General features: G+C 41.5%; 1 protein-coding gene across 1 annotated transcript in view; it reads left to right on the top strand.

Annotated features, from left to right (window-relative positions):
- Positions 1-2,527: 2,527 nt before the first annotated feature.
- LOC133141161 (calcium-binding protein 7) overlaps positions 2,528-18,114 on the top strand; it is a 33,010-nt gene continuing 17,423 nt past the window's right edge. Inside the window, exon 1 of the mRNA XM_061261589.1 lies at positions 2,528-2,636. Coding sequence (XP_061117573.1) covers positions 2,528-2,636 — 109 coding nt within the window. The remainder of the gene's footprint in view (positions 2,637-18,114) is intronic.

Here is an 18,114-nt window from a genome sequence, read left to right as displayed (position 1 = left end):
ACCACAATTTCAATATGCCTAATTTTGCAGAGAACATATGAGCAAATGTTTGTTGTGGGTTTTCAGTTTCATACACAAGTATACCGTACAAAAGAGGTTGATTTGAGGATATGGGGAAAGAAATACATAACAATATGACTTAAAGCAGAGTAAATGTTCAGCCATTTTTTGCCATAACCAAGCAGGGCCATGATTAGCGAGGTGAACAGTTGTGATGATTATAGAGCCCCACAGCTGGAGAGGGCCAAAAATGCAGTTGGATTAAAGCATTAGGGCTTTGAGCAATATACTTTCAGGGGACCAATAATTCCCAGCTATGTCCTGCAACCAAGACAGTATGGTGATCATCTACACACGTCAGATCTTATTTCTCATATTAAACGTCCCTGACAAAGGAATCCTAAAACAGAGATATTACTATTAATTGCTGATAGCATTGCATTAAGCCTGTCTGTGTGCTATGGCTAATTTGAATTTGATGTTGAAATTGTGGAGAATTAATTTGGAGTGGGGCCAATTAGAGCTAAATGTGATAGAATGCAATGATCGATGTTTTGCATTTGGTTCACTTTATTATCCCCTTGATACATGCAGTCAATGTGATTCAAAGTTGAGGTCCCCTGTACCACAGTTTCAGTACTTCCTGACTTGATCTTTTTTAATAATGGTATTTCTTGGGATTTAATTTTTTCTACTTATTTTTTGAAAATGCATGCTATAGTGGAGTAGAGTGCACACAATCGTGAAGTTCATAAATTAGCTAGCCAGTTTTTTATTTATTTTATTCTCAAGAGCTTTGTATGCTACAACGGTTGTTGTTTTAAACCTCACTGAATTAGAATATCAACGACTAAACTATCAAGAGAGCCATTGCATGTGCTATGACAATATATTCCTTGGTAGATGGCTAAACAAAATCTTATACAGCATAAAGCATAGATATACAGACACTTGTATATGCAGGAAGATTTATTAAGCTTATTGTAACGATGGTTACAAACTTTCATTTGTGAGGCCATTCATTCAGTTTGTCGCTGTGCTTAAAGCTTATGTTTCATTCCGTATTTCAGAATTTCTGAGTACGAAGCAGCGCAGTGCTGTCTCAAATACCACCCCTGCATATTCTTAAAACAAATTTGCCACTTGAGGCGAGGAGTTTATTCGAGTCCACGGGGATACATACTGTATAAGATAGAGAGTTAGTTACCGTAAACGTATAACGTGTCGACGATGCCGATCTCCAGATAAAGAAATATATGCGCTTGAGCCATGAGAGATACAGTTTGTGAATCTAAAATTTCAGAACCGTGGACAGCGCACACAGAAAACAGCCTACCATTTCAAAAAAATGTTGTATTTTGATAATAAAATCACGTTTTGTGATTTGTGTCTTATAATTAGTTGAAATGGCTGTTCTGAAAGCACTAAATGGCCATCTCGGCTACGTGCATGTGCAGCTGCTACATGCATAGGCGACTGCCACTGTGACGATTATTCCCCATCGGTTTGACAGGTTAGGAAATTGTACTTAAAGATGTTAATTTCAATTAAGAAAAAAATCACCAGTGGGACTTAATCCGTATGTGAACTGTGAGATCATTAGTCACATTTGGTATTGTTTATGTGGTACCGAGGGACCACGTGTGTTGCTGCAGGAGGTGAGTAAGACGCCAGCTTAGCGCGGGGACTGAGCAGAATAGGGATGAGAGAGAGCTGAGAGAGGGTACGTACGGAGCGACGGACACGCAGGGCGTTCCTTTACCTGAGAAGAAGCGAGAGCGATCACGACGAAGGAGTCTCTGCTTGAACAAATAATCACAAGTCTGGCAATATATTCTGATCAACTGGGAAGTGGTTTTAAATGTTAAATCCAGGCAAACGGATTATATAGGCATAACGAATCTATTTTTCCTCTCGTTTTGTTTCACAGCCGCGAAAAAAATAAGTTAAACTAGACTATTTGTTTAGTTTATTGAATTTCCTAACCGCTGGAACTGACGGATAAGCGTATGCTCAGTAAAGCGTAAGATTTTAAGATACACATAGCTGCAGGTCGCAGTTTATAGTCACCACATGTATGGATTTGCCTTCAACGACTAAAATTGGATTCTCTGTATTAAAATGACTGCAATGCCATTGTGCAATTGACAGGAAATGCAAAACAAACAAAAGTTCGAGCAATAACGCAAATAAGCATGATTTGAATATATGTATATATAAAAAAAAACACTTGATGCACTTGATGCTTGTTTTCATTTTAATATCAAGTTTAAACAATGTGATCTCGCTGAGGTTCCTGCATTGACGAAGAACAGGCAGCCACGTTACACCTGCGACGGTATTCAAGGTTCTGAGCCCCTGGATGAAGCAATTGTTCCCATTCCCTCTACACGAAAAAAAGGCTGGATTTCGCCTCATGGACCTGAGCTTCCATAACCATTACAACAAGTGGAGGAAAGTTGAGCTCTGATTACTAAAGAATACTATATGAAGATCGCCACAGAGGTGTTGGATTTTGATCGCAGAAATGCCTATGCATCCCGTGACCTCAACTTTAATGTACAGGGGAATTTGCACTATTCCAGATATCCTTTCATATCGGGCACCCGTAACCCTCCCCGAGGACGAAGTGGAAGGTAAGTATAGCACTATTTATTTGTTGCATGCGTTATTGCTGTATATTGTGTGATCGAGACCTTTTAATGTAAACATCCGAACAAAGCGTAATTCAACACATAACTGTAACCTATTGCGACGGTAAAAAACGATGCACGGGATAATGAATTCAACATTGAAATGAAGATGTGTCCACGACACGGTGCTTGGCAACATGAGCTGCATCTCCTATGAGCATCAAGTGAAACCGTATTGTATGTGCGCTAAAGTTCTTACGGCCCGCTGTAAAGCGAGGCAAGACGAGCAACACCTGTTAATGGTAACCTGCTGAGCGTTGCCTTCGTTGGAGTGCAGGCACCTGCTATTTGAATGATTTAATTCAATCGAAGTTATTATTATTATTATTATTATTATTATTATTATTATTATTATTATTATTGTTCTTGTTGTTGTTCTTGTTGTTATTGGAAACACACTCATCGTGTTTGAAAAGGCACGCTTTCAGCACCATGGACAATACTAGCGCATCTGATCACGTTGCAAGTATTCATACACTAAACCTGAAATGTTGAAATTAGTGTATGTTAAATATCTGATTTGTGTCATTTCACCCTGTCGTTGAGATCAATTGTTTTTTGACGTGTTTGCCTGTGCTTAACAAATTGCAGTGGTTTTGGGGAAGAGTACATTGCGCATTAGCATTCATAATTTGGGTTCAGAGAACTGTGGATGTAGAGTGATATGACTTAAACAGGGAATCGCCATGGAAACCATTAGGTATAGTGGAAAATTGAACTAAAATTAGAATTGTGTCGGGGGTTAATCAGAAGCACAAATCGGCATAGTTTGGCTCCTGCTTTCAGTCAAACAGGATTTGTGGATACTAGGGAAGAATAATTGTACAATTGAGCCAATAGAATCCACGCAGAGATGGGAAGATATTTTACAAGGAGCAGGCGATGTATACGTGTGTGTGTGTGTGTGTGTGTGTGTGTGGGTGTTCACACAGCTTTCAGTGATTAATATTCTAATCATTAGATTAATGATGTATATTGCTTAATATGTCCAATTAATTAGCACAGGATATTTAATGTTAAAGGGATCTTTTTCTTGGCAATACATCTTCTGCAAGCTGATCCTGGCCATTTTAACTTATGAATTCAATGTTTATGAATGTACTGGTAAAATTACAAACACAAATCCTCTTGCATCATTCAATAAATTCTGAATTATATAAAATGTGTATAGTTCCCCAGCTCTGCAAAAAGCATGTGCAATTTGGTGCATTGTGCATGAATTGTAATGATGAGAAACAATACAATCTTATATGTCTGCATCACCTTTTGTTTAAAATTTTCTGCTATTTTTAATGTGCATTGTGGTGATTTCTCTTTTTGTTTTAATTATGAGATAACATTCCTCCAGCAACTGTTTTTCCATATTTTTCAGTATTGCACAAAATCGGATTATTTCATTCAAACAGCAGTTTACAGCCACATTCTTTCACACATTTCAATGTTAGGAAATGAGTCAGTGTGCAACCTAGGTTCACCTTCAAATGGAATTATGTTCTGAAAAGAGACATAGTTTGTTATAATGGTAATATCGCAAGCAGAATCAGATGGTTTCACATATGCATAGCATTCAAGTTTAATTGGTCCTATTCTTACATTTAGCAGATAATGCGGAAAGGAAAGCAATCAGATATTAATATATTCAATGACAGGATGTGTTACAGAATCTGTCATTGTGAATTTAGATACATATCATTGGTATCATTTATCAACATTGGAATTCAAACTACAGAACAGACAACCCCCTGGTTCACTTCCTCAGCCAATAGTACCTGATCAACAGTGCACAGACACTCGCAGGAAATGTGAATTACTGTTTAAGCTCAGAGTGAAATTGAAAATGGTACAATCCCTGTACACCCCATATAGCTGGCTAATTGCTAAGAATATTGTGACTGTCTGTGAACTGGTCTGTCTTTTTCAGACATGCAGTGCTCATGTTAGGGTCAACTTTTTCCAAACACCGATCGTTGGAGCTACCTTTGCACTTACTTATCTGAATGTGTTCCAATGAAAACACATGACTGTATTCAAATGTACTGTAAATGACATTACATTACATTAATGGCATTTGGCAGACGCTCTTATCCAGAGCAACGAACAGTTGATTAGACTAAGCAGGAGACAATCCTCCCCTGGAGCAATGCAGGGTTATGGGCCTTGCTCAAGGCCCAACGGCTGTGCGAATATTATTGTGCTACAGGCCACCCAAATTAAAACTAGGAGAAAGGAAAGCAATAATGTATTGGGGGAGAGGGTGGATGTTGTCATTGAGAGGTATTGATGTCAATGAGGATTTATAAAAATGAGTCTTCTTCCCAGGATGAAACTTCATTGAAATTCCATCAGTGCTTCCCAATGAATCCAATCTGTCAAGGTTAAGGGGACAGCAAGACGGAAAGCTCAGCTCTCCTAGATATTGACCATGTTTTTGTGTGTGCCATTGTTCGTCTCCCAACTCGTCCTATTGTTGTCAGAATAGGGGGGTGGTTAGAAGAGAGACATGCCAAAGTATTGATCACTTAAGATATAGCGCTGTTCTAAACAGTCTAAAAATCTAAGCCCTACCCCCAGATACTCACGGTGTAAAAGCCACACTCAAAAAACAATGGGGTGCAAAGCCTGAATTAAATGAACACAACCCCAATGGGAATGCATTCCCAGTGCCAGCTCCTGCTCTGCCTCAATTAGAACAGCGAATCCCAGAGTGCTTTGCTGGATCTGCAAAGCAAATGTGGGCATATTTGTCCAGGCTCTCTTTGAAGAATGCGAGCAAGGAAGGGGGGAGAATTCCACTGCTCCACCACCGCTGTTTTGGGCTGGGAAGCACAGCACAGAAAATCCACAGTGACCCACCAGCATCATCGCACACCGTGTGTGCAGTTCAGCTCGTCTGAAGCAGAGAACTTGGACTGAGTTGGCTATGCATTATATTCACATTACAGGCAGCATCAATAATTGAGTGCCGCTGACGAGTTATATAACCACAATGCATTTCAATATTGTTGAATGAACACACATAATGCTGTGGCTATGGTCCAGTCACCTATGCAGTAATCTGAGGTCGCATTTCCATGAGACACACGGCTGCATGCACACACACGCACACACACACATGAACACACACACACACACACACAAACACACATACACACACACACACACATGAACACGCACACACACACACACACACACACACATGAACACACACACACACACACATGTCAGATGCACAGGGAATTGCTTGTGCTAAGAGACAGTTCCTACATTGGAGATTGATTCTAACAGGACCACAGGAAGAAATATAGCACTTCAATTGTGCTAATTTTAACATTTAACCATTATATGGCCTACATCATGTTTGATTATTGAGTCTATATCTCTAATGTGACCCACCTAAGGGTAATCACAATCTATAACTTTTTTATCTCAGCAATAAAACATTGTAATGTAGCCTGTTATTCACCTGACTTGTTTAAAATATGCACATGTTAAGTAGGCTGCAGAAACGAGGTCTCACTGAGGTTCTGTGACCATTCTTCGGTTGGGAAGGCGTAAAGGAAAACTGGTTGGCAGAAGTTGTTTTAGTTCACAGGAGGCACCAGAAAAGCCAATCACAGCAGATATTTGTGAGAGAGCTCAATCAATTACACCCTGTTGCTGCACTCACAATATGCGAAAAGGGACAGTGGATATAAATTAACGTTACATTACACTAAAGGTGTATTTAAGGCCTCTGCCCTCATGTTATGCATATACTGTGGCAATATTTTGGAATGGTTAATAGACAGTGACATTGTACTGTAGTTACATGCCATATGAAGTAGTGGTAGAAAGTGATTGTTTTCCCAGCTTGAAGCATTTCCCAAAATGGGCTAACACTAGGGCAGCAGAGGCTGTTCCGGAAGATTACACTTTTGTTTGATTTGTACATTAACAAAATGCTCAATAGTTGGATTGAGTGGAGGGCAAAGTTAAATGGGGGATTTGGAATGTAAGATCCAAAATGGTGGCATAGTCATCTTAAGTTGGTAGAAAATAGTTTGTGGATTGTTGTCTTGTGGCACAGATCCTGAATATCTACATAGCCCCACAGATCCCCACGGTACAGAATGCAATCAGTTTGCATCGGGGAATCATTTAGATGCTTTGGTTGCTCTAAATTTAATTGCATTGCCGGGAGAAGGTCCACTTAACTGATTCAATTGGAATCAAGAGAGATATACAATATACTTGTATTGAGAAAAGTGGTAAAGATACTAGTTTCTTTTCACCTTTGATACTTTACCCCAAAAACAAATGCAGAGAACTAGAATATATCCACATATTTGTGCATCTACTCACTGAAATAAATAGACTGGACTCAAATCATTAAACAAGTCAACGTGGTGGACATTTTAAAACAAGTCGGGCAGCAGAAGAGAAGCAGTTGTTGCAAAAACAAACAAGCACAAAAGAAAATGTCTGTACCAGGGATATTCTTTTTGAAATGAAAATGTCTACCATTGGAGACTGTCCCATTGTGCTTCGGCATGTCCAGCATGAGAAGAAAGGTGGATTTTATATTAAATTAATACTTTTATTTTCATTTTTCGAAAGAACTTTGCTTGGTTCCCTTAGGTAAAAAAAAAACAGGTATGAGATGTACAAAGCAGAGGATTCACAGGGGTTGAAATAACCCTGATTATTAGTCACAACTTTTCTACGCTGTTCTCTTTTTGACAGATTATACTGATGATTGGAGTAGAATTCAAAGGAATCTTAATCTCCTCTTTTTAAGAGAAATCAGCTACAGGCTTCAGATCTAACTCAGGCAGGGGGATTAAGGTGGTTGTGACACCTGAAGAAAAAGAGAAACTTTGGTGGGTAAAGCATCGGAAAAGCTTCATTTATTAAATACAGAAAGAGACAGCCGGCATATGTTCGTGGAGCTCTCTCATTATTTGTGACAAGGTGACCCACGCATATTCCAGCTCCTGCGTCGAGCTGCATTTCCTTTTTCTGAAAAATGGAGACACGTGCTAATGTGAATACCTTACAGGTGAGGGAAGCCATTTATTTTATTCGGTATGTGTCCAAGATCGAGGCCAGGCCATGGGAAAATGACAAATATGTTTGTAATTTTGAAAAGATTGCTGGTGAAGGTTTCCATGTGCATTAAGAACAACATTTACTTGGCAGACGCGTTTATCCAAAGGGACGTACAATAAGTGCATACGGATGGTTATTGGAACAACTACAGAACACAGGTCAGAGAAGGTACACTTCATATAAAGCCTCAGTTATCCATAGCACCTGGTTATATCATTATTGTAGTTGTGATGGTAATGGTCATAATCATGGATGCTACTGTAATGAATATTCATCTTCCTCTTTCCCTGCATCCTCTTCCTGTTATGTAACAGAGGATACTCTGAGAGTTTCAGCCTCAGCAGAAAGATAAAAATGACTATTTTCAACTTCATTCCAAAAGCAGAAGAGCTATTATAGCCCTGGGGCATTATGCAGCATATAAAACTGTGAGGGTTTACCGTGATTACACATTTCTTTAAAAGCAGAGCTCGCCGGTGGTCTGTTTTTTTTCCCCTACCGAGCACCAACTGCAGTATGACACCAACTGCAGTTCTTCCAAATTCAAATCCCATTTTTTCTGTAGCTCAGAGCATGACTTGCAGTATTTTAGCATACATTAGTATTTATATGTTTCACTTAACCACATTATCTTCACTGCACTTCATTATTGAATGCAGATAATTTATCTCCTCGATCCAGCAGGTAATGCAGAGAATCGGTGTGGTTTGGTACTCCAGAAACCAGACCCCCCGCATTAAGGTGTATGGCACTGCTGTTTAAATTACTTAACCTGAATTAAACAAAAACCCAGATGCTGAAATCAGTAGCATGTCAAATGTAAGCTAAAAAATAGAAGAGGAATTCAGTAATGTTGGCATTAACAATGTCACAATGCATGTTCTATTGCTATTGTCTATTTTCTTCGTGGAGGCTAATCCAAGGTGAGCTGCACTGCCAGAATTTATTTTTTTGGCTTGTGTCCATAGATGAACCCTTTTTAGTTATTTATGGAAGCCTCTATCAAAGGTGTGAAGTGTGAAAGCTCCCAGACAAAGAACCATTTTGCCTGACAAACCCTTGAACTAAATAGGGTTCTTCTGTGGAATCACAGGGTTCCTTTTGGAACCATTCATTTCTGAGAGTGTACATAGCTTGCGTTTCACATACACAGTACAATATGCAGTGTTAATCCAACTCTAACAGAGTACAAATAGGGACCAAATGTACTCTGCAACAGTTGATGCTACACTGAATGTTTCACAGTGTATAATCAATGTATAAGAATGAATATTGACTCTAGCAATTCAGCTTGAGTGCCTTCATCAAAGGTGCAATCCCAGTGCCTCACCGTGGAAATTAAATCCACATCAAGTGAAGTATAGGAGCAGGGCTACCCTGTAGGATTCCACTCCAACCCTAACAAAGCACTCCTCATTAAACAGCCAGAGATCTAATTAAGCTGCTAATGAGTAGAATCAGGTGTGCCAAATTAGGGTTGAAATGAAAACCTACAGCATGCTATATCTTCAGGAACAGAGTTTGGCAGCCCTGCTCTAGCTGTTGAATGAGGTGAGCTTTGTTGGCGTTGGAGTCAAAACCTGCAGGATGGTAGATCTCCAGGAACAGGGTCGGACAGCCCTGCTGTAGCTGTTGAATGAGAAGTGCTTTGTTAGGGTTGGAGTGAAAACCTGCAGGATGGTAGCTCTCCAGGAACAGAGTTTGGCAGCCCTGCTCTAGCTGTTGAATGTGGTGTGCTATATTAGGGTTGGAGTGAAAACCTGCAGGATGGTAGATCTCCAGGAACAGGGTCAGACAGCCCTGCTGTAGCTGTTGAATGAGGTGAGCTTTGTTGGGGTTGGAGTGAAAACCTGCATTATGGTAGATCTCCAGGAACAGGGTCGGGCAGCCCTGCTGTAGCGATTGAATGAGGAGTGCTTTGTTAGGGTTGGAGTGAAAACCTGCATTATGGTAGATCTCCAGGAACAGGCTTGGGCAGCCCTGCTCTAGCTGTTGAATGAGGAGTGCTTTGTTAGGGTTGGAGTGAAAACCTGCAGGATGGTAGATCTCCAGAAACAGGGTCGGACAGCCCTGTTGTAGCTGTTGAATGAGGAGTGCTTTGTTAGGGTTGGAGTGAAAACCTGCAGGATGGTAGATCTCCAGGAACAGGGTTGGACAGCCCTGCTGTAGCTGTTGAATGAGGAGTGCTTTATTAGGGTTGGAGTGAAAACCCGCAGGATGGTAGATCTCCAGGAACAGGGTTGGACAGCCCTGTACTGCAGCATGGCAAATGAGGCAGAGCAAATAAAGAAAAGAAAAAGAACAAAAGAAAGAAAGAAAACAGCGCCTGGAGTGGCATGAGTCTGCTGAAACACCATCGCTAGCTCTGAGGACCATGAACAGTTTGCTGCACTATGCCACAAATGACTTTACACACAAGACTGCGTCGCCGGTTCACACTTTGGCTGTCAGAAAATATGCATGCCGTCGTCTTCGGCATGCTTCTAGGGACTGGAAAATTACTCCGCTGTCTCTCCCAAATACACCGCAGGCCAGAGAAACGGGAGGGGTAATTGTGACATTAGTCACGCCCTACAGGCTGAAGGACCATTCGTTGCAAATGTTTAGAAATGTTACTCCAGGTTTCAGATTGCATTTAACATTACATTAAGCTTGGTGAGGCTTATCCAGTGTAGCTTACATAGATATGCCTGTTTTTCTACAGGTTCATACAGGTGACATTTACCCAGGCATATTAGAAAAAGCATGTCGCTAAAGTACAGTAACAGCAATAGCCTTCCAGTTGTATGTCAAAATTGCCTCGTTGCTGTGGCAAAGATTGTACAGTCCATTTCCCTGCAGCACTGTAGGTCCAAAGACATCTACTTAAAAGCACATTCTGCTAACACTACGGAGAGTCATCGGTGTTTGGCTTTGATCAGTAAAAGCAGTTGATTACTGATTTAGCGGTGCACTCCCTGTCAGCGTGCCATGGTCTACAGGAGAAGTGCTGTTTTTAATTGTGGGTGGGGGTTGGGGGGAGGTGGAGGTTCTCCGAATGGGCTGCGGAGCGAGGAAAGCGGCCGAGCTCGATGCGAAGGGTGGGCGGTGTTGATGAAACATGCAGGTGCCGATCCACAGCTGGGATTTTCAATTATGCCAGCGCCTCGATGGGGAGCGTGGCTCTGCCGTGCTGAGCCTCGTTTAGGGCCCACCAACGAGTGAAAAAATAATAACCAAAATAATCATAATGATAATAATGAGCTGGACATTCACATAATTACAGTACATAAAGGCTGATATCAAACATATTTCAGCACTCAGATATTTCAGATATGTTAACCTTCATTTACACAGGGGAGGTTGACTGAGCACACATGCTCATTTACAGCAATGTCCCGTTACCCCCCCCCCCCCCCCCCACCGAAGTAGCTTAACCTTCATGTCTTTGGATTGTGGGAGGAAACCTGAGTACCCAGCGGATACCCACACAGACATGGGGAGAACAGGCAAACCCCACACAGAAAGGCCCCAGCCAGGATTTGAACTCTTCTCACTTTTAGGGGGACACTGACACCCCCGTTCCACCCCTGGATGGGCTCTGAGCGGGCCCCGTTTGCCCTTTTACTCCGAAACACAGGCCACAGACCCAAAGAAGAAAACTTTCATTCTCAACACAGGGGACATGAATAGCTCTGTTTATCTATTCATGGTCAATGATTCTCAGTCCCTGTGGTTATAATCATGGCAACTGACCAACAACAACCTATGAAAACACTGTAATGAGTGCAGCTCAAGACAATAACCACTTAATGGTCTGTGGACTGGAGTGGATTCAGTCAAAATTATATATGATACTTTTATTTAACCAGGGTAGTCACATTAAGAGTGACATCTCTTTTGCCAGTGAGCCCTAGAGTGTGCATAGCTCTGGTCAAAGGAAAGTGCCTGCCAGCTCGCTGGAAAGAGAAGCTTTGGAAAAACAGAGAGAAAAGGTGCAGAGATTAATTGGAATAAATTATTTTTCCGTGTCACTGCTCTGGGCCACAGGAGGGGCCAGTTCTTGTGAATTCCGTAAGTTTTCTTTCCACCAACTGTCAAACTGGATGCATAATTGATTTTGTGCGTGGGTGTGTGTAGATCTGTGTAATTGGGCAGGTGGTGGACCTGTTACCGGGAAGAAAACAGCTCAAATTTAGGAGCTTGCCCCTGTCGAGAAATTGAAAGCGAGTACTGGCTGATGCAGATGCAGAGAGGCAGAAAGGAATGGAGGGCAAGGCTTTTATCTGTGATGGACAGGTACCGAAAGGATTTCCTGTTCTCTGCTAATTCTATCTCCTCACAAAAGCAGCTGGATCCGGGCAGAATCGTGGAGAGAGTGCTTTTTCCTCCGGATGCGGGCGTTCGTTTCAGGCCGTTCACAAAGGCGCTCGGCCGTGAGCGGTTCTGTTGTCTGATTCCCCAGATCCGCACACTGACGGACTGGCGGAGGTGCAGGAGATACGTACCGACACCGCTCCATCTGTCGTGTGAGAGGGACAGAGAGCACTACAATTCCTGAGTGTGGAGCTTTGAGGTGGAGAAGTGTTTTCCCTCTCGCTTATAACGCCCCCGTCAATTGTTCTTTGTTCTTTTTTTTTTTTAGAATAGCATACATACTGCACATTCTAAACCAGGAATCATCAAACCACAGTCCATTACCAGGGAGTCAAGTGTGAAGGCAGTCTGGCCAATCAGTAGCACTAATTGTTTTGTTAATTACCTGGGAGAAAAGAAAACCATGGCTGGATTTGAGGAGCAATCCCTTAATTTTTCCATAGGCATTAGTGTGTGAGTGAATGCTTATGTGTGTGCCCTGTGAGAGATCAGTCCAGGGTGTATTCCAGGGTGTATTCCTGCCTCCTGCCCAGTGCATGCTGGGATAGGCTCCAGCACCCCCTGCGACCCTGACCAAGAATAAGTGGACAGTCCTTGTTCTAAACAGTCGGACATGGTCGACACAATGTCAGTCCTTGCAGAATCAGTGGGAGGTTTGGGGGGAATGTTTGATTGTTATCAGAGCGCTACTCACAGTAATGCAATGCAAAATGATGCAGCAGCGACAAATGATAGAGCCTCCAGTCGCTGGGGTGAGGAAGGAGCAAATATGAAAACTTGGTATTTGCAGAGCAGAGCCAAAATGGAAGCCCTGGGCATTACAGTGTACTCAGCTTCCTGATTCTAATCTGTCAAGACTGCTCAACACTGGGAAAACATTTGGCGAATACCAACCTTCTCGGGGCTTCTTTTGTGCGCCGTCACAAAGACAGCAGACAGCGCACCGCCATCGTGTAATTACCGCGGAATGAATTGACAGTCGCGGCTTGACGGGGAAGCCTGCAGTGCTTTCCCTCAGCTCAGGGACAGACAGCTAACTCACGCGCTCGCTGCTTAAGCCACGCACAACAGCAAACACCAAGTCCACATAAATTCAACCTGATGAGCAGGCAAAGTTCCTGAGCGCTATATTCACAAAGATGTAATATATGCACGGAATGCAATAAAGTAGGCAGGTTTATGTCACAAGATATAATCACACTGAGTAAATTGCTGCCATTTTCATCAAGTGCTTTATACAGATGTGCTATAAAATAAGTGCTTGCCTTAAATCACAGAACGTAATGCTGGCACGAATGGATGGGAAATGAAGCAGAAACACATTGATTCAGAGCACGAACCATATTTGAAAATGTAACGTGTTTTTAGATATATTTTTAATTCCAGGTAAAACATACATTGCATATCTTTCAATTACGCACATGTAGACATGTTGTTTATTTTACACAATGTAAAATACTGTACTGTATATTACTTGTGGATGTGTGCTTAGCAGGTAATGGGAAATAGCCAAAAAGTTTTTAATTAAAAATTTAAAAGTTTTAAATTTTTTTATTTAATTTTTTTTACATTGGCACCTGTTGAATCGAATCGGCCAAATAGAAATTTGGCAGTATTAGTTCAATGCGTGGCAATATATTTTCTTTATCTAAGAGTCTACGCTTCCCTTACCTTTAAAGAGAGTTTAGAGTCTGATGTCTGTAAGGACTGAGGACTGAGTCACATGCACACACCTGTCCCAACATGTTTCCCACACAGTGTATTCCGCACAGCCTCCCCCTGTGGCACTGAGAGACCCCACAGGGGCTGTTGTTAATGCTGACGGTCCAGTCCGTGGTGGTTAAGGGGGTTCAGAGCGAAAGACAAAAGCCCTCAGGCGGCCTGAAGGGAGTAGCCCAGCCGGAGATACACCGCTCACCTTAAGCTGTGTGAAGAAGTGGATGAATAGGCCTCTCCTCTGCAGGAAGTTATTACTGAGCGTGGGTTTACAATGATGCAAGGGCACAGTTAGCCAGGAAAGGGCAACGAATAAACACGGAGGAATTACTAGGGTTGACTCCTCTCCTCGTACCCACCACCCAATCATCCACGCCCCCCCCCCCCCCCCCCCATCCCCTATACTTATTGATCTGCGCTCCTCAATAGTGTTGAAATTTACCTGATAACATAACCCTCCCCCTTCTCCCCAGATTATGTTATAAGGCAAATTTCAATGCTATGGAAGTGTAGATCAATAAAAATGGGATGGGGGGTGGGAGATTGGGGGGGGGGGGGGGTGGGAGATTGGGGGGGGGGGGGGGGGGGGGAGTTATTCGACCCTTGTCATATTGATCATCACACTCCTACACAGATTAGCACACTGGGTGTAGGGTGTAGGAGGGGGTAAGATCGATCTACACTGCTGCCAGCTCAACTTTAAGAGACAATGCAGGACACACGTATGGCCACAGATATCCTTTACCTGCAGATGCCTGTCATGAATGTCGCAGAGCTGTGATTGGTTGACTATATGCTTTAGAACATGTAATTTCTCTCAGCCACAGGTTACCAGCGCTGCTGTAGTCAGTGCCAGCTCTCACCTGTAGTACAGTGTAACTTGTTGGGTGTAAAGTAACCACTAGCTCATCTGGGTGACACACACACACAGGTACACTAACACACATAGGCATGCACACACACACATTCACATTCACACACAACACACACACACACACACACACACACACACACACACACACACACACATAGTTCAGCTGCAGTTCTCTTTTCCAGATCCTCTGTGGGGGGGACAAAGGTGACAAAAGAAGGAGCTGACAGTTATTCAATTATCTAGGTCCATGTCTGCATAAATAATATGAAAATGATTTGAAAAAACCAATAAAACCATGACCAAATAGATTGATTAGACTTGAAGTAAATCAAAGAAAGAAAAGTTGGCTCAAACCTGGTTTCAGCAATGATCACACCAATGTTACAAAAGTTTGAAAACAATTAATGAATTTCTCCAGCAGTATCAACATTGTATTTAAGTTGTCAAAAAAGCCAGGCGTACAGAATTCAGAATATAAAAGAGGCCTTCAAGATACACAAAACCTTATCTCAGTAGAGCACAGAGTTCAATTTCAGCTTGATTAAACTGTCAAAGCTCTATCCAAAATGAACAAGTAAAATACAATTACAAATAAATACTTGAATAAAGAAATCCTTGGTATAACTGTTAAATAATATGTAGACAATTTCATATTCTGAAGTACTTTCATGTTTAATTACACAGCAATATGCTCTACTTGAAAATTTCATGTGGTCAGTATAAGCTTTAGAAGGATCGATCAGGCTGAATATGGTGACATACAGTATATTAAACATTCCATGCAATCGTTTATTCATGGTTACTTGATGTGGTGCAATATAAGATATAGAGTGTTGCACTTAAGATGGTGTCTTGGGAAGCATATTCACCCCAGCCAAACTGGACCATTTTGATAGAGACAAATGTTTCCATGGGGACTTTGACTGTATGAGCACACTCATTAAATGAGAGACTGCTACTGTGTTCGAAACCAGGTACTAAATATCAGGCTTATTTTCATTGTGTAGTACAAGTAATATGCTAAGTACGGTTTCTAACACAGCCTGCATGTTGTATTATGTGAGTCTGGTTCATCATGCAGGAAAACGTTAAACCACTGCCCATCCATTAGGTTTTTCTGATAAAGCTGTTTGAAAAAATCAGAAATAATTTTTTTTACATTTTACATCAATGTTAGATGTTTCTGTGCTCACATTCAGAAAAGCTCTCCACAGTATCATGCATATTACTGCTAATACACTGCTGGCCTTAGTTGACTTCCATAAATAGGTGGATGGAAATGGGTTAAAGGACCATCCAGGACAAGGGCACAGCCACCTGACTTGTTCTACAGTGTATTGACAACACAAGCGCATCATTCATTGTAGCTCTGTTTTGACAGGGCATGCCCATTGCCCATAATCGTTTTCATAACTCTGCTTTACGAGGTCGTCGTAGTTGTGAGTTTAATTTTGAGGAATGGCTTTTAAAATCATCTGCACTTCCCCTGAAAAAGCAAAGAGGAGAAGGATATTAAACATTACACATCGGGGTGACAATAATTCTGCTCAGCGATGTTAAGGGTCATTTATCGCATGACAAGTACTGCTCGCTCATTCACGACTTGCTTGACAGCCACAATAGTCGACAGGATACACATTTGTCAGGTTAATAGCGTCATCAATCAGACACTGTAAAAGTCCAACCTGGCCCAGGCTGCGGTAGAGCCAAGTCCTGAACAAAACACAGAGATGGGGAAAGTGCACAATTTACTACGGATACAGCGGAGCATTGACTGTGTCTGGATTACCGTGTCAGTAGACGTTTATTGAGAACTTCCGGGTGGGTGTTATGCAGTGTAAGGATGGGGACTTTCTCTTTCTTTCTGTCATGTTAGCTTTCAGATGAGAGATAGAAGATGAGGCAAAATGTGTGTGTGTGTGTGTATGTATGAGTATGTGTGTACTGTATGCATGCGAGTGTGTGTGCCTGTGGTCATGGTGTCGACTGTATTCTGATGAGAAACTGCTTATTCTTAGTCAGAGATGGTGACTCAATTGTAATCATATTAAAATGATAATTTATACTAATAAATGGCCCGAGGTGGTTCCTGTATCATCTTTAATTTACTGACACAAATCAAGATTTAATTTAACTTTAAATTAAATTTAATGAGCCACAATGCATAGACTGTTAAGGCTATACAGCCATTTTGGTTTGGTCACAGTTGGTTTGGTCACAGTCCTCCTGATACAGATTGCATGTCAGCACTTTTCAAAGTTAAAATGATCTAGAACTTCACCAGCGCCATGCACAGTAAGTCCAGGGGAAAGTCAAATTATTGGAGAGTCCAAATATTTCCATTGGCTGCAGTTTCTCTCTGATCGTGAATTGTGTATCATCTCTGTGTGATTCTCATTGCCTGTATTTAAGTGCAGCATGTTTTTACTGTTGAACTGCGGCATCCATCTTACGTGAGCCTTGGCAAATACTTACAGGCCATCTATTTGAAGAAGGCTGCAGGAGAGCAAAGAGGAAGACCAGCTCTCAGGAACAGTTGTTTATCAGCCAAGAATCCCTTTGAGATGTATGCGTTGATGAAAGTGAAAAATTCTGGAGGTGATTCGAGAATGATCAGTTGCCTTCCAAGTAGACAGTTTTGTGAGATGAAATGGATTGATTTTGAACTGCCTCTGCTGTACCTGTAACTGCGTACATGTTCCTCAGGTCTGAAGAAGCAGGGTGGAGTTTGATGTATTTAGGTTTCCTAGACCAGGGCATGATTCCAATTCCAGATTGGTTGGTCAATATTTTGTGAAGGCCCTTTTTTGATGAATTGGGAATCTTTTCTCTTTGGTACAACACGCAAGCTTTCTTTTCTGTTTGTCACATTTATTTTACAATATCTTTTGGGCCCACAAAGGGTAAGGACAGACGAATATAGCAGTTGGCTTCTTCCTTAGAAGAGACAGAGAGTCCTCGAGATGTAATTCTTTAGATACGCAGCACTTCCAAGTGCAAGTGTGAAGTCTGTACAAAAGAAATCATCTCTGGCTATTACAGATAAATATATTTGCCTCTACCAATTTCTGGCTGTGGTCTCAATTCCATTTACCTGCACTTTTTGTAACCATGTTTTATGCCTATATGCAGATTTAAGTAGCTTTTACTGCTTTTAGTTCTTACAATATATCTGACAGAATGTCATGTTTACAGCCTATGTTGTGGTCAAATCAATGTAGAAATCTATTTAGCAGTAAATTACTCAGTCAGTGCCTTGCAGTTTCATTCAAGGTCTTTGTGGTCAATGCCTATCAAATTGGTTGTTTCTGTATGTTTTGAAACACATAGATAGTATGCATAATAAATGTGCATGCAATCAATTCATAGGCAGACAAATGAAGATCT

The sequence above is a fragment of the Conger conger genome, chromosome 11 (genome assembly GCF_963514075.1).
Source record: "Conger conger chromosome 11, fConCon1.1, whole genome shotgun sequence".
Taxonomy (NCBI): domain Eukaryota; kingdom Metazoa; phylum Chordata; class Actinopteri; order Anguilliformes; family Congridae; genus Conger; species Conger conger.
This window is presented reverse-complemented; position numbering and strand designations above follow the sequence as displayed.